General features: G+C 41.0%; 1 protein-coding gene across 1 annotated transcript in view; it reads left to right on the plus strand.

The window, feature by feature from the left end:
• The window catches only part of LOC149455884 (unconventional myosin-Va-like), a 241092-nt gene that overhangs the window by 138129 nt on the left and 79976 nt on the right, over positions 1–22987 (plus strand). The window contains exons 7-14 of the mRNA XM_089685755.1: positions 2367–2448; positions 8109–8216; positions 8322–8428; positions 10711–10976; positions 16636–16717; positions 18492–18632; positions 20139–20264; positions 22251–22334. Of these exons, the coding sequence (XP_089541881.1) occupies positions 2367–2448; positions 8109–8216; positions 8322–8428; positions 10711–10976; positions 16636–16717; positions 18492–18632; positions 20139–20264; positions 22251–22334 (996 nt within the window). The remainder of the gene's footprint in view (positions 1–2366; positions 2449–8108; positions 8217–8321; positions 8429–10710; positions 10977–16635; positions 16718–18491; positions 18633–20138; positions 20265–22250; positions 22335–22987) is intronic.

A 22987-nucleotide genomic window follows, 5' to 3' on the forward strand; every position in this document is an offset into this window, starting at 1 on the left:
GGCCACTTAAAGTAGGGCTCCCCCCCATTCATAGATACCTAGCTGCATCTGTCCCCCATCAGCTCTAAGGGTTAGACCTCGGCAATCACAATCGCTGAGTTCTCTTCGCTCTGAGCAGAGAGCAGTGACTTCTGTCTGCTCTGCCCCCCCCAGCTCTCACTGGAGCACTGGGCTGTGGAGGGGGTGGGAGCGGCTGGCTCAGGGTCTCAGCGGATCACTGAGAGGCTGACCCAGGTGTTGCTCCAGACTCTGGGGTGTATGTAGACTTTGAAGTCAAGATCTTTCCCCAGCCTGGACTGGCTGAGTGACTGCAAAACAAAGTGATTTGGTAATCAGTCACGGGCCCAATGAAATGATTCAGAATTTCGAATTTTTTATTTTGAATAGCATAATGAACTTTTTCCTCCTGCAGCCTCTGAATGCCAGCAGGAGGGAGTGGAGGAGAAGCCAGCTTTTAACGGTTGCAGGAGGAAAATGGAGAGGATTGGTTCCTATATAAGCTCCTCCCACCACCCCTCCTGTCCAGTTATAAAAGAGAATGTGACAGAGAGGCCTCACAGGCCCCCTGTGGCATGGGGCAGAATCACCATTGTGTCCCCTGACACTACAACAGTGGTTTGGGGGGATGAGGGTGTGTAGTAAAAACACATTTCAACTATGGGGTTTTACTGCCCCCCCCAACCGCAAATATAAACAAGCCCTTATTGTCCTGAGCCCCCTCTAAGGCTGCTTTCACACTGATGTGCTGCAGTTTACCCATAACATAGGCGCAGCACAGTGCAGTTGCGGCTTTCCTGCAGGTTAGCTGCAATTTTCCATAGACTTCTATTATATCTTGTGGGTGCAGTGCACTTTCTGAAAGCGCACCAAACCTGTAGGATATAGTAGACATACACTTCTCTGGTTTGAGCTTGAGGGGCAATTCAGAGGGCTCTGAGGGCCACAGGTGGAGCATCCCAGCCTTACAGGCTGCAGAGTTAAAATAAATAAATAAATGCACATTTTATTAACCTGCAAGAATGTGCAATTAATATTTAAAAAAAATAGATGAACTTTGCCCTTAATATTACATCCTATCCCACACCGATAGGCATTGTCACTCTCACAGTAGGGCAGTAGTTAGAAATTCCAGAAGGAAGGGATCACGGGTAATTTATCATATATTTTATGCCCCTATGTCTGTTGAAGCTTTCTATAGAGCGTTCTTTTTAGTGAAATCCTGCCCATGGTAGGAAAGAAGTCCTGGCCATTGAGTAATAAAGAAGAATCTTCACTAGCACATGTCAAAGGATTCATTTCTCAAGGTAGGTCTGTGTTCTGCGACGGCTGGTATTGCCGACTTGCGCTGACTGTTGTGTTATCTGAATACAGGACGAGACTATCACTATACCAAGGTTCACTGTTGAAGATTTCTATTTTGTTATTATTGTATGTTGGCACCATTCACCTTGTGTGAGCTTGTAAGGGGTTGGACCGATGCAATAAAACTTCTCTTGTATGGATCGTTATTTGGCCTGTTCAGCAGGAACCAGACGAATGTTGATCCATGTATGGGCATCCTGATTGTACAGAAGTCAATCTATTAATCGATTTCTGTACAACCACCCTACTGTTTTTTTTCTGTATGATCAGTGCTGCCCTTATAGTCAGAAATACTACTACTGGGGAAGGCTCCCCGCAGTGAGAACATAGTAGCACAGCGGGAGTGATTCCCCCCATGCACCTCAAAATAGTGAATGGGGGAATCTTCATTTTTTTTTTAGTTCAATCCACCAGTTAAACAAAAAAAAATATGTATATTATATGGCCTGCCTTATGTTCTTGAGTAAGTCTCCCAAGATCAATCCTGACATTGTTCTTGGCTATGCCAGGTCCCACATTTACCAGAATGGCCACTTCTTGTCAGTACAAAGCTCAGTTTTGTGAGTTACACAAATGTAAATACAGGTTGATACGACCTCTGAAAGTTGAATTGGTCAGAGGCTACAAAAAATTTTCAAACTTTTTCAAAATTAAATGTTAAGCAGGGAAAGAAAATAGTACATAAAGTATTTTATACTTTTCTTTCAAAACAATTTGGTGGCGTGGTGCAAGACAGCATTTTGATACACTCACTTTAAAAATAAAGCTGATCCCAAAGCACAAGTATATCAAGGTATTGAGAACTCAGTGGTATGATGTTTCAAATTCTGCATCCAAGTGCTGATTCAGTCTGAATGTATTGCTTAGCACATGTACAGTTTCTTTATGAGATTTAATGCTTGCTAAGGCTGCTTCAAGCAAAATGCTAAATTCTACTTGTCAGCTTTTCACTAATCCATATATTGGTGCTTTATTTTTCTCTTTGTTATTACTTCTATTTTCAGGCAGATGAGGAGCGAAATTATCATATATTTTATCAACTGTGTGCATCAGCGTCATTACCGGAATTCAGCATTCTTAAACTGGGTATGTTTTTAATACTTAAAAATGGCACCTGCCTCAATTTATTACTAGCTTCTAGAGTAAGGTCCACATGAAAGGGCTTTGCACAGAACAAACAGAACAAATGTTTTTTAAGCACATTAACCACAGAGCCAGCACAAAAAATAAGATAATTGCATTAAATTAGACATTTTAGATGCACAGCATTTGCAGATATATGTAGAAGCCCCACTGCCAGGTCAAGGCCCCTTTGTAAAGTGCAGTCCTAAATCTTTTCTACAAAAGCCTCCATGTTGGAGCATACACTGATCAGCCATACGTTTATGACCACCCACTTAATGTTTAATCGGTCCCCATTTTGCTGCCAAAACAGCCTTGACCTGTTGAGGCATGGATGCCAATAGACCTCTGAAGGTATGCTGTGGTATTGGGGATCAAGCCATCTGCATCTGCACAGTATATACTATAGCAGTGGATAAATCAAGGACATGTATACCTGGAGGTAGCCATTCCTCCTTAACTACTTGCCAACCGATGATAGCCAAATGACAGCTACATTGCGGCCGGCCAGTTCTGGGAGGGCGTCATATGACGTCCTCCCAGAACGCACTCTCCTGCGCGCCCCCGGCGATCACGTGATGTGGTAAAAGGCCAATCACAACGGCCTTTTACCACGTGATCAGCCGTGTCCAATGACACGCTGATCACAGAGAAATGCAATTGCCGGTTCTCGGCTGCACTTTCCTCACGCTGCTGTTAGAGCAGGGATCAGCAGCGATCATCAGGGTACTGATTATCAGTGCCCTAAAGATTGGTGCCCAGCAGTGCCACCCACCCGTTCCGCCCACCTGTGCCCATCAGTGCGCCCACCTGTGCCCATCAGTGCACCCTCCTGTGTCCAGCAGTGCACCCACCTGTGCCACCCAGCAGTGCCACCTACCTTTGCCCAGCAGTGCCACCTACCTTTGCCCAGCAGTGCCACCCACTTGTGCCCACCAGTGCCACCCACCAGTGCCCATCAGTGCAGCCCAGCAGTGCTGCCAGTCAGTGCGACCAGTCAGCGCCCAGCGGTTGTGCCAGTCAGCGCCCAGCAGTTGTGCCAGTCAATGCCTAGCAGTGCCGCCAGTCAGTGCCCAGCAGTGATGCCAGTCAGTGCCACCTTATCAGTGTTGTCTATCAGTGCCGCTTATCCGTGACACCTCATTAGTGCCGCCTATCAGTGCCACCTCATTAGTGCCCATCAGTGCCGCCTATTAGTGCCCATCAGTGCTGCCTCATCAACGCACATCAGTGAAGGAGAAAAATTACCTGTTTGAAAAATTTTACAATAGAAACAAAGAAACTTTTTTTTTTTTTCTTCAAATTTTTTGCACTTTTTTTGTTTATAGCACAAAAAGTAAAGTGTCCAGCAGCAATTACCACCAAAAGAAAGCTCTATTTGTGAGAAAAAAATGATAAAAATTTCATATGGGTACAATCTTGCATGACAGCGCAATTGTCAATCAAAGTGCGACAGCGCTGAAAGCTGAAAATTGGCCTGGTAAAGAAGCGGGTATAAGTGCCTGGTAGGCAAGTGGTTAAAGTGGTAGTAAACTAATTTTTTAAATTTGTACCTACAGGTAAGCAAATAATAAAGCCTACCTATAGGTACAAGGACTATCTCCTAAACTTGCACCGTTTAGGAGATATTCTACAGCTCTGCATCTGGTGACGTCACCAGAGCATGCGCACTGAAAGAACAGCATACTGAGCATGCCATCCCTTAGAGCGCTGTGCCGCGATTGTGACTCCCATGCGCATGTGCTGGAGTGTCGACATTGCTTCTTTATTCATTTTCAAAGTTTGTGGTACTCAAGGGCAGTGGCATTCCCTTTTTTTTATATCAGCAGACTGAGGCTCTGAGATCACACAGTTGTTATACAGGGAGGTCAGTGATCTGAAACCGTTTATAACCAAATCCCCAATTCTGTATCTGAGCTTGAAAAAATGGTTTTGTGTGGAGCTGGATTTCATTTTTTTAACAATTTGTCTGACCTATATGAAATAAGGTATTAAATTTTGCTTTTAAAATGGTCTGAACTCCTACTCAGAAATTCCCTGATAGTAAATAGATATGTAGATATAGTTGAGATTCACTGTCATTGACCGTGGAGAATACATTCTTCTGAATTAGATACTGTGCTTCCTGCTACATTGCACCAATAGACTAGAAGTGTCAATATTTCCTGTGAAGTTTAAGGCCACAAACTAGTTGCTAGAAAAAAAGTAAAGCCAACAAGAACATTAACCACATGCTGCCCAGCCACTGTAGAAATAAGGCGGCAGGGCAGCACGGCTGGGCAAAATCACGTTTTAAAACGTGTGTTTGCAAAACAGGTAGGGGGCGCGCGCCCGCCCTACCTGTCCCGCCGATCACGGCCGCAGATGTCAGTCGCCGGGTCACAGCCGTTCGTTACCAGCTGTGTCCCGCCGATTAGCGGAAACCACTGACAGAGAGCAGGGCTGCAGTAGCTCTGCTTTCTGTCAGTTCCCTGTCAGCTCCTGACATGCTGAGCCGGAGAGAAGAGTCCCCGTGCAGTACACACCCCTGCCCCCTAGTAAAACACTCCCCTCACACAGTTAACCCTTTCAGTAAATAAAAAAAGTTAACCCCTTCCTCCCCACTGCCATTAGTACAGTGTCAGTGGGTTTTTTTTTTTTCTGCAATGATCACTGTAGTGGTGTCACTGGGGATGTCAGTGACTCCAAGTCAGTTCCCCCCCAGTGTCAGAATGTCCGCCGCAGTCCCACAGTCCCGCCATAAGTCGCTGATCGCTGCCATTATTAGTATAAAAAAAAATTAAAAATCCCAGTATCTTTCCCGCCATTTGTAAACGCTATAACTTTCACATAAACCAATTAATTTACACATATTGGGTTTTTTTTTGAGCAAAGACATGTCGCAGAATGCATTTTGGCCGAAATTTATGACGAAATTTGATTTTTAATTTTTTTTTTACTGGACATGTTTTATAGCAAAAAGTCCAAAATATTGTTTTTTTTTCTCAAAATTGTCAGCCTTTTTTTTTTTTTTATAGCGCAAAAAATAAAATATGCACAGGCGATCAAATTCTACCGAAAGAAAGCTCTATTTGTGTGAAAAAAAGGACATAAATTTAATTTATGTACCGTATTGCATGAGCGTGCAATTGTCCGTTAAACTAGCACAGTGCTGTATAGCAAACAAATGGCGTAAATTGCAGTATCTATACCATAGTTTGTAGACACTATAACAAAGCAATCAATATACACTTGGGATTTTTTTTTACCAAAAACATGTAGCAGAATACATTTTGGCCTTTGCATATTATTTGATGGACAGCAGCAGTAGCCTATGGCTCACTCTACTCTCAGTAAAGCCTGTGAATGCAGGAAAAGAAGAGACCGAGGCTGGCAGCAGGGAACGTGCTGATCGAGAGAGGTTACATGTAAGAGTTAGGGGGAGGCATAGACATTGGAAGGTTCTTTTGTTTTGTTTTTTTTACCTTAATACAGATAATGAATTATTGTAAAAAAAAAAAAAAAGTTTTGCCTGTAGATTCACTTTGTAGGCCACCACTGTGTTGGGATTTTGTATCCTGTTCTTGCTAGGAATGTCAAATAGGGGAAGCATGGATCATTTGGAATATTTTCCTTTAGATCTACATCTGTAAAACTGTTATCCAGATTGAGTTCCAGTTTTTGGCAAAGTGGAGTTGTTTTGATCAAGTAAATTAAATTGGACAGGTTATGTCCAGATGGACCTGAACATATGCAGAGTTGGTCTAGTGGAGTTTACTGTCCATCAAATAAAAAATTGATGAATCTTAAGCATGCAGTATGTTAATAAAGTTCATTTATCAAGTTTACTAGCCAGTTAGGATTTCTAATAAATAAAAAAAAAATCCTTCGCTCTGTGATTGTTATTAACTGCTGCAGAGATAGAGCCTATCATTGGATGGGCAGACTGAAAAGACTCAGACCAGACTGTTGAAGATGTGGCCAAGAAGTGCTGCTTAATGTTTGCCCATGGATTTATGTCTAAACCAGTCTATTCTTGTAGCCAAACAAATGGTAACATAAGATTTACTATGCAGTCTGATACTTTTGATGTTTTGGGAATTTCCCCCCCCCATATTTTTCCCAAGATATGTTACAAAGCTTTGTCTCCCAGGGAGGATATTTAAAGTGGTAGTAAACCCTTACATATACCCAGTGAAGTGACTGGCCTCAGAGATGAAACAAATCATCCTACATAAGTTGTACCTGCAGTCTTTTCTCTACAGCCATTCAGAGTGCTGAATTTATAAAGCTTGTTTGAGAGTCAAAAAAAAAAGGGGGGAGAGCTGCAGTTACACACCGCAAATCTCAGTGAGGAGAGCTCTGAGAGTTGATTGGAGGGAAGAGACACACCCCCCTTCACACAGCTCAGAGGAACAGAGCTAAGGCTGTCAATCTGCTGGAGGTCTCTCCCATTACACCATTTTTCCCAATGGTGTCAGGAAAACTTGTCAGACGTGTCTCATGCTGATAGCAGAGGAACGAAGCAGCAGACAGAAATGACGCTTGGTGCTCTTAAAGTGTTACTAAACCCAGGACCCTGCATTCACTATATCTGATCTCTCACAGTACACAGAACTTGGAAATGCAATTATTTTAGTAAATATAAACTGCAAAATACCTTTTCTCATCAGCAGTTGGAGCAGTCTTGTGACTTATGTCAGTGTCCAGCAAAGCACTGCAAAGCACTGGTTAAAGCTTGTAGGAGGAGTTTTCCTTCTCCTCTTGGAGATGGGTGACCTCTGACCCTCTGGGCAGTGCTGATTTGTGCAATCTCCCAGGAAAAAACCCTCTCTAACAATACACACCAAACTGAGCATGTGCAGAGTTATTCCAAACCTCTGTTCTATGAGGAGATATTTAGGGGGCAATGGAAGAAGGGGAGGATCAGAGAAGTCAGTATCAAACATCCTTTTTACACAATGTGGAGAATTAATCCCACAGTGAGCATAACAATCATGCTTTACTGCATATACAGACTGATTTAGTAACACTTTAATTCAAGTACACACTATAGAGCCAAGGTGGGCAACCTTAACCGCTTCTCGACCGCCCTATAGCAGAACTACTGCTACAAGACGGCAGGGCTGCGCAAAATCACGTGTGTTTGGGCATATGTACAGTATGTATGTATGTATGTGTGTGTGTGTGTGTGTGTGTGTATATATGTGTATATATGTATATATATATATATAATACACACACACAAATACACACTACAGAGGAATAGGCTTCGTCCATATTTCCTGTCTAAGGTTTACATCCACTTTTAATATCAGCTTTTATTTATAAGAACTGGATAACATAAGTTCATATACACAGCAAATGGTGAAAAATGTGCTCTTTATGTTAATTACACAACTTTAGTAGTATTGGTGACAGTAACCCAACAAGAAATATAGAAAGGTCAGCACTCATTGGTCTACCTATACGCCTGTGCTAAAAGCTTATTTCTGATTGGTTCCTTTGGACGTCAACATTGTGCTTTACTGTATCTTTTGAATTAGCCAAAATGTATTAGTTTGAGGGCTTGTATGACAGTTTTTTTTCTCTGTTGAGGTTATTGTGACTTTAAAAACAAATTGAGTTACTATCTCTATGCATAGGGAGTGCCAACAGTTTCCATTACACAAAGCAAGGAAGAAGCCCAGTGATTGATGGAGTTGATGACGCAAAAGAACTAAGAAATACTCGGCAAGCCTGTGCACTATTAGGTAATGTACATTTTTATAGCTCTTACTTCATCTGACATGCTGCCTGTTTGTTTTTTTCTCGTGAGCTGTAAATTATGTTGAACTGTGCTGTATATTTGTTTGCAGGTATTGGTGACCAGTACCAGTTGGGAATCTTTAGAATTTTAGCTTCTATACTTCACTTGGGAAATGTGGAATTTAAATCTCGAGATGCAGACAGTTGTTCAATTACTGTAAGTCTACATTTCTGTGCATATATGTACCATATAATGGCAAAACAGTGTCGCTTTTCCAAATTAATCAACATCCTTGCTAAATGATTGCAGGAAGAAAGTTAAAGGATATACTCGCTCAAAGGATGAAGTATTCAGTATATAGTAATTTAAATGAAGGGACTCTGACTATTTATTATTATAATACAGGATTTATATAGCGCCAACAGTTTGCTCAGCGCTTAAACTAAAGACAATAGAATAGTAAAGCATTGTCACTTTTTTACTCATAAAAATTAAAAAAAAGGATGTATATGTTAGTAGTTATGGCTTTTCCCAAGCACAGATGCCATGAAATAGTGTAGATACTTCTAAAACCATATTGACGATATCGGTCTAATCATAGTCACATACTGTATATATGTAGAAACCTATTATGCTTTAATCTGCTCTACTTTTAATGATAGAGAGCGTTTTCCTCTCTCTCCCATGTGATACATCAGTAAAATCTCAAGCGCATGGCGGAGATTCCAGGATACTGGCAATTACTCTAGGAGAGCTGGACAGAGCTGTAGAAGGTCCTTAACCTATCAGCAGGACTGTTATCTGCTCCTTTGTGCAAGGAGGAACAGGATGAGCACTGCCAGAGCCCTACAAAATGACCTCCAGCAGGCCACTGGTGTGAATTTCTCAGACCAAACAATCAGAAACAGACTTCACGAGGGTAGCCTGAGGGCCCGACATCCTCTAGTGGGCCCTGTGCTCACTGCCCAGCACCATAGAGCTCGATTGGCATTTGCCATTTAACTCCAGAACTGACAAATCCGCCACTGGCGAACTGTGCTTTTCCCAGATGAGAGCAGGGTCACCCTGAGCACATGTGACAGAACTGAAAGAGTCTGGAGAAGTCATGGAGAACATTATGCTGCCTGTAACATCGTTCAGCATGACTGTTTTGGTGGTGGGTCAGTGATGGTCTGGGGAGGCATATCCACGGAGGGACACACAGACCTCTGCAGGCTAGACAATGGCACCCTGACTGCTGTTACCTATTGGGATGAAATCCTTGTACTCATTGTCAGACCCTACGCTGGTGCAGTGGATCCTGGGTTCCTCCTGTGCACAATAATGCCAGGCCCCATGTGGCAAGAGTATGCAGCCAGTTCCTGGAGGATGAAAGAATTGATATCATTGAATGGCCCCCATGCTCGCCTGACCTAAATCTAATAAAACATGTTTCAGTCCATCAGACACCGCCAGGTTGCACTTCAGACTGTCCAGGAGCTCAGTGATGCCCTGGTCTAGATCTGGGAGGAAATACCCCAGGATACCATCTGTCGTCTCATTAGGAGCATGCCCCGACGTTGTCAGGCATGCAAACAAGCACGTGGGGGCCATACGAACTACTGAGTACCATTTTGAGTTGCTGCAATGAAATTTCAGGAACATAGACTACTTATATATCCTGCAGGTATGGTGCACTTTCTGAAACTGCACCAAAACGCCTGCATACAGGAATTTTGGCGCGAGTCCAGAAAGTGTATCAAACTCGCAGGGTATAATAGAAGTCTAAGGCTAAGAGCAGCAAACCTGAAGGAAAGCTGCAGGTACACTGCATTGCACCCATGGTGTGGGTAAACCGCAGCACATCAGTGTGAAAGCAGCCATATACTATTAAATCCAGTGTATTGCTTCACACTGACATGAAGATCTCTTCTTTTCTGCTGCTGGCACTACTCTGGAGACCACTAGCTGGGATAAGAGGTGGAGTGCAGTTGGTATCACTCCACATGGGACAGGAGCCAGCACTACAGAGGAGGCATCGACTTATGTGGCTTTTGCTCCCTACTACAGCTCCAACTTTACAAGTCCCTCTGCATTGCACTCTGATGCACTGGGATGGTGTGTCAGCAAACTCAGACAGCGATCTACCGTTTTACCTGGCCCTGATCTGCGGGTTGCTGACCCCCGTTATAGATATTTCATGTCTGAGGTTTAGAACCACTTTAAGGGTCTTTTCACACTGGTATTGTGTGCTCAGCAGGGGATCCGTGAACAGATCCCCTGCTAAATCACAGCCAGGATGGTATGGCAGTCACTTTTGTGGTATTCATGTTCTGATTGGACCCATGTGAAATAGGCCTAAAAGGCCATGTTCTGTGTAATGCTGGTAATTTACCCCCCCCCCCCTTTTTTTTTTTTTGAGTATCATTTATTATTCTAAATTGTTTCTTTGTGGATTGGAGATTTAGTGTAAGACATGAATTACTAGTTCTTAAAGTGACATTTTACTTGTGTTGCAGCCAAAGCATGGACCTCTGATCATATTTTGTGATCTAATGGGAGTGGATTATGAAGAGATGTCGCACTGGCTCTGCCATCGGAAGCTTGTAACGGCCACTGAGACCTTTATCAAACCACTCAATCGACTGCAATCTACCAATGCTAGAGATGCCCTGTCGAAACATATCTACGCAAACCTCTTTAACTGGATAGTCTGTCATGTCAACAAAGCCCTACTGTCATCTGCCAAACAAAGTTCATTCATCGGAGTCCTTGATATCTATGGGTAAACATAAGTTCCTTAAGAATCTACAGGTTGTTAGGTAGCTGTCTTCTTGTGCTAGTAAGGCTGTATTATTCTGTATTCTAAAGAAGACCATACATACAGCATTTTGTCACTTTTTTCCCCAAATATCGCATGCGGCAATGAAAATGTCAATCTGCTATCCCTTTATGCAGTATTTACCTTTAAAAGCAAAAACGCTCGGTAAGTACCACATACAACAGTGTTAAATTCAATTCGCTAAAGGAAATAAATAAATGAATGCAGTTTTTAACATGTTCCCATAGCTGCAGCTGCGCCTGTCATGATATTTACTGGTTGTTGAGGACACCAGCAGCCACCCGCTCCATGACAACCATGTTGTTTACTAGTTGTTAATGACACCAGCTGCTGCCAATGTTAAATTGCCACTAGTTTGCACTACTAAAATACTGCATCACTTCATAAAATAGCTCATGTGGTATTTTTAGTAGCGTTTTATAGTGAATTGCAAAAAAAATAGAAAAATGCTTAGAGGTATTTTACTGCAATTCTTAAAGTGGTAGATACCACTTTGTGAATTGAGACTGTTGTCATTCTAGGATCCCACACAGCTATGGAACACTTTAGACATCTACTTGTACTATCCACTAACTAAACTCATGTCAGTTCCTGACTAACAGAATGCCCCCAACACAGACAGGCAACTTTGTATGTTTTTAGTGTTTTATCAGCAATCGGTCTTTTCACACAGCAGCAGGCTCCTGCAGCAGTGAGAGAGTTCTGAGCATCAGTTGGCTCACATACAGGTATATAATAAAGATGTATGCGAGCGCAAGATCAAAAAAGCAGCTGACATACAAGGTTAACCTCTAGACCTCCAAATAATCCAGTATAATATAAATGCAGCGCTAGAAAATAATGAACAACAATAATGATAAATTGTAAGAAGTGGGCACTTATACAGCGCTATAAAGTGGTATAGTGGTGAATCGTCACGTTAGTGACGTATCAAATAAAATCAATAAATATAAAGTGACTGTAGTGCATAGTAAGTAGAAAATCCAAATCAAGTCCAAATATAATGGTGATCCGTGCTGGTGATCTCTATGGCAAGGGCCAGTAATATGAATGCACTCACCAGAAGTGCAAAAGGTATATATCCACCAGTGGTCATCTGGGTCAAGGCAAGGGCTGCAGGGTCATTAGGCACACAAGGCAACACCACACCCTCAGAGGACACTCTCTGCTCCCAGGGACAGCTCCAGGTAAGCGTTAGACCACCAGATCAGAAGCATCAGAAGTTGGGGGAAATCTCCACCTTAGGGGCTCGCATATAACAAGCCAGAGACAGATAGGTACTGATAGTGTAGTTTTTTATTTAGAATCCAGCAGAGTAGGGAAATGGAAAGCACTCACATGTAAAAAAAAGCACAAGTAAAATGGCCGCCGGCCGTCTGCGGCGTGAGGTCACTCTGGTAGGCTCCTCCCTGATGTGTTTCATGCACCAGCACGTTATCAAAGGGATGAGCCTACCATGAAGACGTCCAAGCTTAAATAGTGCCCCACGCATGCGCGAACAAGCGCCATGATACCGCACAGCGCATGCGCAAGGGGGATGGACCAGAGGGAAGGGCAATACGTCCATATCCCTTTGGTAAGTACAGCCGGTGATGCAAACATTGACCAGTTAGCTATATATTTAATTAGTATAATAGCACAAACAGAGGAAAGTGCTCGGGGACATAAAAATTGTCAGATAAACAATGAAGACTGACCGCCATATTATTGAAGGCCAATCAAATAGAGGGTCATGCATTTGACTGCTGCCATTTTATTGAAGACCAATAGAGACTGAAACAGTCTCCATATAATTGTGGATTTAACACAGCGGCATTCCTTGTCAGACAAGTAGACGGACTACAAGTCCCAGCTGATATAGCGTGATGAATGGAAAGGTTAATTGATAAAAGCCTACTGGTCAATAGTTACATTACATATATAAGAAATATTTAAAATGAAAACATTTTTTAAAATTGAGTGCTAAGGCATAAGAAAAAACAACAATATAGATATGCAGGTTAAAAAACAATCAGATAATACATGTAATTCCAAATAGATATATAAGACATAGAACTATGACAATAAATCCCTAAAAACACTAGAATTTGTGAGCATGAAGACTAGACCAATATTAATATGAAATATATTAAAAATCTATAAAAAATAGAAAAATGCATAAATTGCAACAGAGTATCCATTAAGAAGTAGGGCTAAAAATAAACTAATAAGACATATGAATGATATTGAAACCCTATTCCAATGGATAAAATACAGAAAAATATATAAAATAAATCAAACGTATCCAAACCAAAATCTTAATAAAGATAAGGGACATATACACGCATAGGAATACATATGTATAAACATATATAAAATACACATGTATAAAATAATAAAATATGCAAAGTAAAAGAGGTGTTTGCTAATAAAGGATGGTGAAAGGGTAAAAACACAGATAGGGCCCAGAATAAAAGAGGGAAACTTAGAAGAGGGACAGTATTTAACTATTATCTATAAAACAGTTTGTCTAAATCAATATTAAGGCCATTTAGAGAAAGGGATCTTAATTCGATAAGCCACTTGGTCTCTAATTGTGAGCCCGCCCTCCGTTTATGGCCACCCTTCCATTGCGGTTTGATAAGGTCAATTCCTACAAATTTCAAATTAGTGGGATCTCTACAATGATGATCTCTAAAGTGTTTGGAGAGAGAATGCTCCTTGAAACCCCTCTTGATGTTATAAATGTGCTCCCTCAGCCCATCTCTTATTCTCCTAGTGGTTCTGCCAATGTACTGCTTCTTACATGGACATTCAAGTAAATACACCACATGGGAGAGTCAATATTATAAAATGTACCTGTTATGTTAGATTTAAAATCTGCAATCATTTTCTTATGGGAGCCATTGTACTGACAGGACATACATCTGTTGCATGGAAAAAAAACCTTTTAACCCAAAGGAAAATGATAAACTCTTAGGCGGATCTACCACAATAGGTGCCAACTTATGCTTGAGGGAAGGGGCTTTTCGAAAGGTAATCTCTGGATGGTCAGGCAAAATATCATCTAGGATTGGGTGATTTTTTAGAATTGCCCAATTCTTTTTTTATGATTTTCGCCACCTCTTTATGTTGATATGAAAAATTCGTAATGAAGGGGTAAAAATGTTCTGACCTTATGTTTTTCTCTGACGTGAGCAAATCTGATCTATTTTTAGCTCAAACTTCTTTAATAGTATTATTATTATACAGTATTTATAAAGCGCCAATAGTTCGCTCAGCGCTGTAGATTACAAATGGGGACAGAACATGTGACAGAACAATACCAATACAATGCAAAACATGAGGGGATTGAGGGCCCTGCTCTTTCGAGCTTACAATCTAGGAGTTATAGCGTCATAACCTTTTTCTAAAAAACAGTTTTTAAGGTCATCTGCTTGACAGTAATAATCATCAATATTTGCACAATTTCTCTGTATCCTGAGGAATTGTCCTTTGGGTATATTATTCAGCCACATAGGATGGTGGCAGCTGTCCGTAGGTAAAAAGCTATTTCTATCTGTGCTTTTAAAATAAGTTTTAGTGATAATATTCGTCTCATTATTGATTAGAGTCAAATCAAGAAAATTAATCTCTATAAGATCATACAGAAAAGTTAATTTAATATTAAAATTTAAAGTTGTATAGATATAAAGGTTTTTCTCTCTCCCAAAGCTCTATAAAGCCTCTGGGTTCCAGGACTCAGAACAGAATGATTTGGGATTCTGAGAAAACAAAAAAATTAGTTTTCTCACATCAGCCATGAACCCTGCAACCCCTCACCCATGACTATGTGAGAAACCTAGGTGGTAAGCACACCCTGTTCACAATCCTGCCAGCAGTGACTCGCAATATATTTGTGATGAGAGTCTAATTTTGGACAAATGTCAGCTTGACTGTTTCAGATGCTTATTAAACATTTATGAGTAATATCTGCTGTTTTCAAGGCAGCCAGTCGGTACTGTCTATACACGTATGCACTCATGTAGCTATTCTGGTACGAAGAGCAGAAGCACAACATGTTATTTTGTGTATATATATATATATATATATATATATATATATATATATATATACACATACACCGATCAGCCATAACATTTAGACAATCCCACCATAACCTGTTGAGAAATGGACACCACTAGACCTATGTAGGCATGCTCTGGTATCTGGTACCAAGCCTTCAGTAGCAAATCTTTTGAGCCCTGTAAGTTGCAAAGTGAAGCCCATCCATGGATTGGACTTGTTTTATGAGCACATTCCACGGATGCTCAATTAAATTGAGATCCGGATAAAAAACTCGGTGTGTTCCTCAAACTATTCTTGAATTCAGCAGACCAGGCCGCCTTCTTCCATTGCTTCATGATTTAGTTCTGATGCTCATTGTAGGTGCTTTTGCCTGTGGGCACAGGTCAGCATGGGAACACTGATCGATCTGCAGCTATACAGCCCTATACACAACAAACTGTCCTTTCTGTCAGAACCAGCATTAACTTTTTCAGGAATTTGATCTACAGTAGCGCTTTTATTGGATCGGACTACAGAGGCCAGCCTTCGTTCCCCATGTGCATCAGTGAGCCTTGGCTGCCCATGACACTGTTGCTGGGTTGCCAGTTTTCCTTCCTTGGACCACTTTTGGTCCATCCTCACCATTCCATACTGGGAAAATCCCACAAGAGCAGGGGTGGACTGTCAACTCATGGGGCCCCCGGGCAATAGGGGATCATGGGGCCCCTGTGTCCTTGCCCAAACTCAAAAAAGCCTATGAAAAAGGTACCAGGGGTATCTCATGGGGCCCCCTACTGACCCCGGGCCCTCGGGCAGTGCCCGAGTTTCCAAGTGGTCAGTCCGCCCCTGCACAAGAGCTTAAGTTCTGGAGGTGTTCTGACCCAGTTGTCTAGCCATTACAATTTTCCCTTGTCATAGTCACTCAAATTCTTGCACATGCACAGCATTTTTTTTCTGCTTTCAACCCACCAACTTCAGGGACAGAATGCTCACTTGCTGCCTAATATATTCCACATGCTTTCGAGGGCCATTGGAACAAGATAATCAAGAGTATTCACTTTACCTGTAAGTGGTCATAAGGTTATGACTGATCGGCGTGTGTGTATATATAGATGGAGAGAGAGCGATTATTACTATTATTTTTTAAGCTGTGTGATTTCTGTATGCAAGTAAAACATTTTTACTCAATTGGTAGGACAGTATTTTGAACATCATTGTTATTAAAGGGCCAGTCTGTTCATGTAGAGTGTTTTCTGAATGGCACCTATGCTGAGCAAGCAATCTCCTGTGTTCACTGTACAGCAAGGCAGCTGCTCTCAACAAGGTGTTTGGAAGTCAGTGGAGATCAATGTAGTACTACTACAGTGTTTTACAGCTTCCAGGGGAATTCCACAGGTATGGCACATACATGCATTGATCCAAGCTGAGCCAATTTTGCCAATTTAAAACTTTGCATACCTAAATTTCATTTTTAACTGATAAATCTTTCTTGTCTTTTCAGTACTGGTTTCCAAACTGAATAATTTCTGGGGTAATGTCTGAAAATCCGCATTAATACATATGTATTGTTTTGTAGGTTTGAAACATTTGAGATAAACAGCTTTGAGCAGTTCTGTATCAACTATGCCAATGAGAAGTTGCAGCAGCAGTTTAATCTGGTGAGTGGTCACTTGTTACATTCTGCTCGTCAAGCATGTAGGCCACCAGTGCTGACCTGTCAGGGCTCAGAATCTCCATATTTGTACCAAGTCAGTGATGCAAAACTCTTGGCAACTAGTATTTTTGCAGGAAAACACAGCAATAGCAGCCAACATGTTTCCTTTGTGCAAACTTTATTTAAAGAGTAACTCCATTTTTGTGTTGGGAAAAAAATAGTGATTAAAAAAAATATAGCATTTACAATTATAATTTAATGTTATTAAAAGTTCACCTTTCCTTTTTGATCCGCATCATCATCATTTTCTGAAAAATTCAATACAATATGGCCACCTGGTGGCCGCCTGTACAGTTGGTGTACAGATCTTCCCCAGAGATGTCATTTTATGCTTGTGTGATTGGCTCACTAATTTTCCCTGAAATCTACATTAGGATACACATCAGATTTTAGGCATCCTCTGCAACAGACATTTTATTTTTGGTGAAATACTCCCAAAGGGTTAATTCTAGAGGAATGCCGACCTTTTCAAGACTTGTCACTAGAGCTCTGCAAGTACCAGCAGGACTTTTGGTGCGCTTTCAGAAAATGCACCAAAACCACTAATAGAGGTCTATGGCAAAGAGGAGGAAACCCACACAGAAATCATGCATACACTGTTGCACCCACACTGTGTTAAAACCGTGCATCAATGTCTAAGAGCCCTTACGGCGTTGAGTTTTTAGTTGTGTCTGTAGGCGACCATACATGTCCAATTGTAAAATTCCCAAAGCACGCATTCCTGAAGATGGCTGTTCTATATTGTTGGTTGCTAGAGTGAATAAAAAAAAAAAAAAAAAATGAAGTATGACCTGCCTAAGACATCTACCTTTATGTTGGAGAAATACCTAGAAAGGTGCAAGAGAACATCATCTTAATTATGGCCCGGAGCATGTATTTTATGTTTGTATTATTATTGTAAAGTATTTTGGAAGTTAATTTTGAATGTAGTTTTCACACTTTCACATGAATGCTGTTTTGTATTTTCATTCTTATATTTTATATAGAAATTGTACAGATCTGTACATTCCCCCTCTAGTGGATTTCTGCATATCAGGCAGGGTTTAGCACCCATGTTAAACTGCAAATGAGATAAACATTGACAATCTGGTGGTTTTAGCCAGTGTGAGCAGACAGATAAGATAAGAGAAGTGAAGTCATTGCAGGAATTATTTCCAGCCCCAGTTCACACTGATATGGTGCAGAATTCACAGCAATTCCTGTGTTTCCTGCGCTGCATCTCGGTCGCACTCTGTTCACGTGAACCGCTACGGGTGTCAATGTTAACAACACCCCAAAAACAGTTTGCAGAATTCAGTGCGATTGGCTAATGGGATCGCATGGGTGTGAACACCCAAGCGATCCTATTCCAATGCGGTGCAATTTGAGCCATTCAAAATGAATGGGCTCAAATCGTACTGCAAAGAATCGCATGTGATTTGAACAGAAATTGCTGTCCAAATCACATGCAGTTTCCTGCACTGCATCAGTGTGAACCTAGATTAGTCAGTACATGGATCCCTTTCAGCATTCAAAAATGTATGGCATACTGTGTGTCTCACACTATGTTTCACTTTCTTTATTACTTTTTGCAATTGGTATCTTTGCTATCATTTTTGTTATTGACGATATTTGACACCATACCTGTCATAGGTCTTCTCTGAGTTTTACCCAAAGCCTACACCTGCATTTTGCAGTTTTTACATTCCTTTGAACACATTTTTCTGCTTTGTTTGCAGCATGTGTTTAAGTTGGAACAAGAAGAGTACATGAAAGAACAAATCCCATGGACCTTAATTGACTTTTATGACAACCAGCCCTGCATCAACCTCATAGAAGCCAAAATGGGTATCCTGGACCTACTTGATGAAGAATGTAAGGTAGGAGGGCCATCTGTCTTCAATGTATCACAAGACTAAAAGCAGTATACTGAGAAATCTGATACACATTGCTCTGGAAAGCCAAAGAAGCTTTATCTACAGCTGTCGTGCCAGGGCATGAATCCAAGTTTATCCAAGGCCATTTTGATTTAGTGTTGTATTAATTTGGTCTTTATTCAGCTTTTCCTTTAGAACTGACATTAGTTTTGTAACACAACATACTGAAAAACATATTGATAAAAGCTGATTCTTATGAACGGATTGTTTCAAGGTTCATTACCTCAGTGCAAGTCGTCATATTGCATAGTATGAACCACTTCTTGATGGCGCATGCACTACGCATACATGTGTCTGGTGCCTGAAGAAGGCTCTGCTTTGCCTTTTACAATGTTCTTATCGGGAGTAGAAATGAGATGCAGGAGAGGCAGCAGACACAACCGCTTGGGGGTTGGGGTCCACCAACTATTTTAAAGTGCTTTATGCAGCTATCATATGTACTTAAATTGGTTGTAAACCTCTGAAATGAACAATGCAATTATTCTATAGTTTGGAGTTGCCTCTTTCTAAAGCACCTAGTGTGATATATGCCTCCTCTCTCATTCTTTTGCTATATGCATGAGTCACTTCTGTCAGTGCTGATGCCAGACAATCCCAGGTGATGGCCCACTTCTCCTCTAGCACCTATCAGGTGATTGATAGCCTCAGCTGTGCATGTTTCCCTATGAGACTGTGTAGAGGGGGTGGTGTCCTTTACCTCCACTCAGGTCTCAGATTACACTCAGCTCCCTGCTCTATGCTGTGTAATGTGTGATAATCAGATCCCTGCCTCCTGCCTTCTGGAGCTGAGAAATGCTGTCTGATTTCTGTACTTTAAATGGCTGTAGAAGAGAGAGAGCTACAGATAAATAGGTACAACCTATGTAGGAGGATTTTTTTCATCTCTGTGTATCACCTGAGGCTAGTTCTTTCATTGGGGCAAATGTTAAAAATGTGGTAATAACGGCTGAAGGTTTTTTTACCTTCATGCATTCAATGCATGAAGGTAAAAGCCTTCTCTGTTCTGTTCCCCCCACAGCCCCCTAATCACCTGAACCCCCTCTCGATCCAGCGATGTGCATGGGACTCTCGGCTGTCCTGAGTCTCTCTCTCCTCATTGGCAGAGACACAGCAGCAGAAGCCATTGGTTCCCACTGCTGCCAATCACAGCTAGTGAGCAAATGAGGAGAGAGCAAGCATGTACAGTTTCCCCTATAGCAAGTGGCTTGCCATTTGGGGCACTGGTCAAGGGAGGGGAGATAGACGCTCCAGCAGGGGACCTGAAAAGAGGAGGATTGGAGCTGCTCTGTGCAAAACCTTTGCCCGGAGCAGATAAGTATGACATGTTTATATTTTTTTTAAGAAAAAAAAAAAACATTTATTGTCACTTTAAACATCAAGTGTTCTTTACATTTTTATTCTGTTTTTTTTGTTTCTGTTTTAATGATTCTTATACATTTGATTTTGCAGATGCCCAAAGGTTCAGATAACACTTGGGCCCAGAAATTATACAATACCCACCTCAAGACCTGTCCGTTGTTTGAAAAACCACGTTTGTCTAACGTAGCTTTTATTATCAAGCACTTTGCAGATAAGGTAAAAATACCTGTGTTTTATGATCCAGTTAGTCCAGGACCTCAGTCCTGTCTAAAATTCAGCCTATACAATTTAATACTTTGTTTTTTGGGCACACCTGGGTGGTTACATATGGTCATTTTCAGTGGTGGACAAAGGGGTCCTGTTCAAGAGCAACCTCCCACCATTCAATTATTGGCCAAGTAAAGTAAATTATTTACTAAGTAACAATTGACATCTAGATAACAATGAGCAGTTTACTAGTCTATGTGATGGTAGGAGAGATCCCAGCACTGTGAGACGGACCCCTAAAACCTAGAGGGCCTCTGTGCAGCTGCACAGTCTTCATAAATTGTATGTTTGCCCCTGTTTGTTTTATATATTTTAGGTATGTCCTATAGATATGGTTTGTGCTGTGTCATAGGTACATTTAGAATTGTGACTGTGCACTATATCCATCTGGTTTCATGGTATTTTATATGTGGTACCTGTTACTCAATGGTTCTTTTCCAAGCTCTCTTGAAGGATATAATTCTGGTGGTAGATAAAATGTACTTTGCACTTTGATGACTCCTTATCTTTCCTTTTGCCACCAAAAACAGTCTGCCAAGAGCTTTATTTGGTGGCAAGGTGGATCTGAGTGACAGCTGAGTTGCAAAGTGGTGGCACAGCACCCATTCTGTTCAGTTTTAAAGAGTGATGCTTAAGCGTTGGGTTTGGGGAACATTTGAGATGCACACAGTGTCCTTTTTAAAGTAAAATTCCAAGCCAAACCTAACTAGTCTTAAAAAATGCTCCCTCCCTTCTCCTAACACCTAAATAAATAATAAATAAATAAAGGCCAGATTTGTGGAGTGCACGACTAATAGTTGTCCTGTGGACAGATTCTCCCACCTGAGCTGTGGATTTCTGCAGCTCCTCCAGAGTTACCATGGGCCTCTTGGCTGCTTCTCTGATTAATGGGATATTTTTTTTAAAACCTAACCCTGCTTTAAACTTCTCCACAACTTTATCCCTGACCTGTCTGGTGTGTTTCTTGGCCTTCATGGTGCTGTTTGTTCACTAATGTTCTCTAACAAACATCTGAGGGCTTCACAGAACAGCTGTATTTATACTGAGATTAAATTACACACAGGTGGTCTCTATTTACTAATTAGGTGACTCCTGAAGGCAATTGTTTCCACTAGATTTTAGTTTGGGGGTGTCAGAGTAAGGGAGCTGAATATAAATGCATGCCACACTTTTCAGATATTTATTTGTAAAAAAATTTGAAAATCACTTATCATTTTCCTTCCACTTCACAATTATATGCCACTTTGTGTTGGTCTATCGCATAAAATCCCAATAAAATACATTTATGTTTTTGGTTGTAATGACAAAATGTGGAAAATTTCAAAGGGTATGAATACTTTTTCAAGGCACTGTATGCTGACTAACCTGTGGGGTTGGGGAAAGGGGGGTGCATTTTTAATACTAGTTGGGTTTTAGCCGGAGTTCTATTTTAACATGAGAAAAACTCTAAGTAAATGCTTTCTTATAAACTGCTTATAACTAAATGTAAAATATAGGAGCTATTAATAGTAAGATAATCTGATCCTTCAAACCAGGCACCCCAAATACTTGTCTGATCAATGGCACCTGCTATGCTTTTGTTCTTCCAACGTTTGACAGTTATGGCATGCAGAGAGACAAGAGAGTCCAACTTTTGTTTTTATACATGGAAAAAATTACATTGTGGAGTTACATTTTGTGGCCACATAAAAAGTATATAGGAAGTGATTTACTAAAACTGGAGCACTCAAAATCTGGTGCAACTTTACATGGCAGCCAATCAGCCTCTAACTTCAGTTTGTTCAATTAAGCTTTGACCGTAAAACTTGGAAGCTGATTGATTTCTATGCAGAGCTGCACCAGATTGTGCACCCTCCAAGTTTAGTCAACCCTCCCTATAGTGTTAGAAATATTCCTTATTGTGTAAAGATTTAACTATATTACTGCCTACTTCAGGTTGAATATCAGTGTGAAGGCTTTCTCGAAAAGAACAAGGATACAGTGTTTGAAGAGCAAGTTAAAGTCTTGAAAGCCAGTAAGGTTGGTGAAGCAGAATTATTATATGTCTTGTTCCAGAAATGGAGGTTTTCATTTTCTAAATCTTCCATGTAGGGTGTATCTTTACTTGACATTACTCATAAGTATTGTACATTCACACAGCCTTTCTTTATCACATGCTAGTTCATCATTAGGAAAGAGATATCATTTACATCATCTCAACCACCCAACTGTGTGTTCCTGTACAGATTAATCTGTGTGAATGTCATTCTGTGGCCTTGATAGTTACCATCATGTGATGTGATGCTTCTCCCTAGAGGCAGAGAAGGCCCTCTTGTGGGCCACATAATCACTTGTAAAATGTGTTGCCTTCACTGACTTTATAATTTAGATAACAGATATGTACAAAACTTTTAAACAATTAAGTAATTATATCAGATTGATTGCTAATAAGACCTCTTTCAAACATCCGGGTAGCTGCGGCTGCTGAATTCCTGCGGCAAAAATCGGTAGATTCTTGCTACTGGAATGACTTGGATATACAGATAACAGTGATCCAGGCTCTGACCTAACCACAGCTATCTGCTCTGCGTGCAGCTATATGAAAATGAATAACCCGGTCATTCCATCAGCAACAATCCACTGATTCTTGCCACAGGAGTGCAGTAGCCACAGCTACCCAGTTGTGTGAAAGA

This window comes from Staurois parvus, unplaced genomic scaffold, assembly GCF_062004578.1.
Source record: "Staurois parvus isolate SC_StPar_1 unplaced genomic scaffold, SC_StPar_1.0 ptg000385l, whole genome shotgun sequence".
Classification (NCBI taxonomy): Eukaryota; Metazoa; Chordata; class Amphibia; order Anura; family Ranidae; genus Staurois; species Staurois parvus.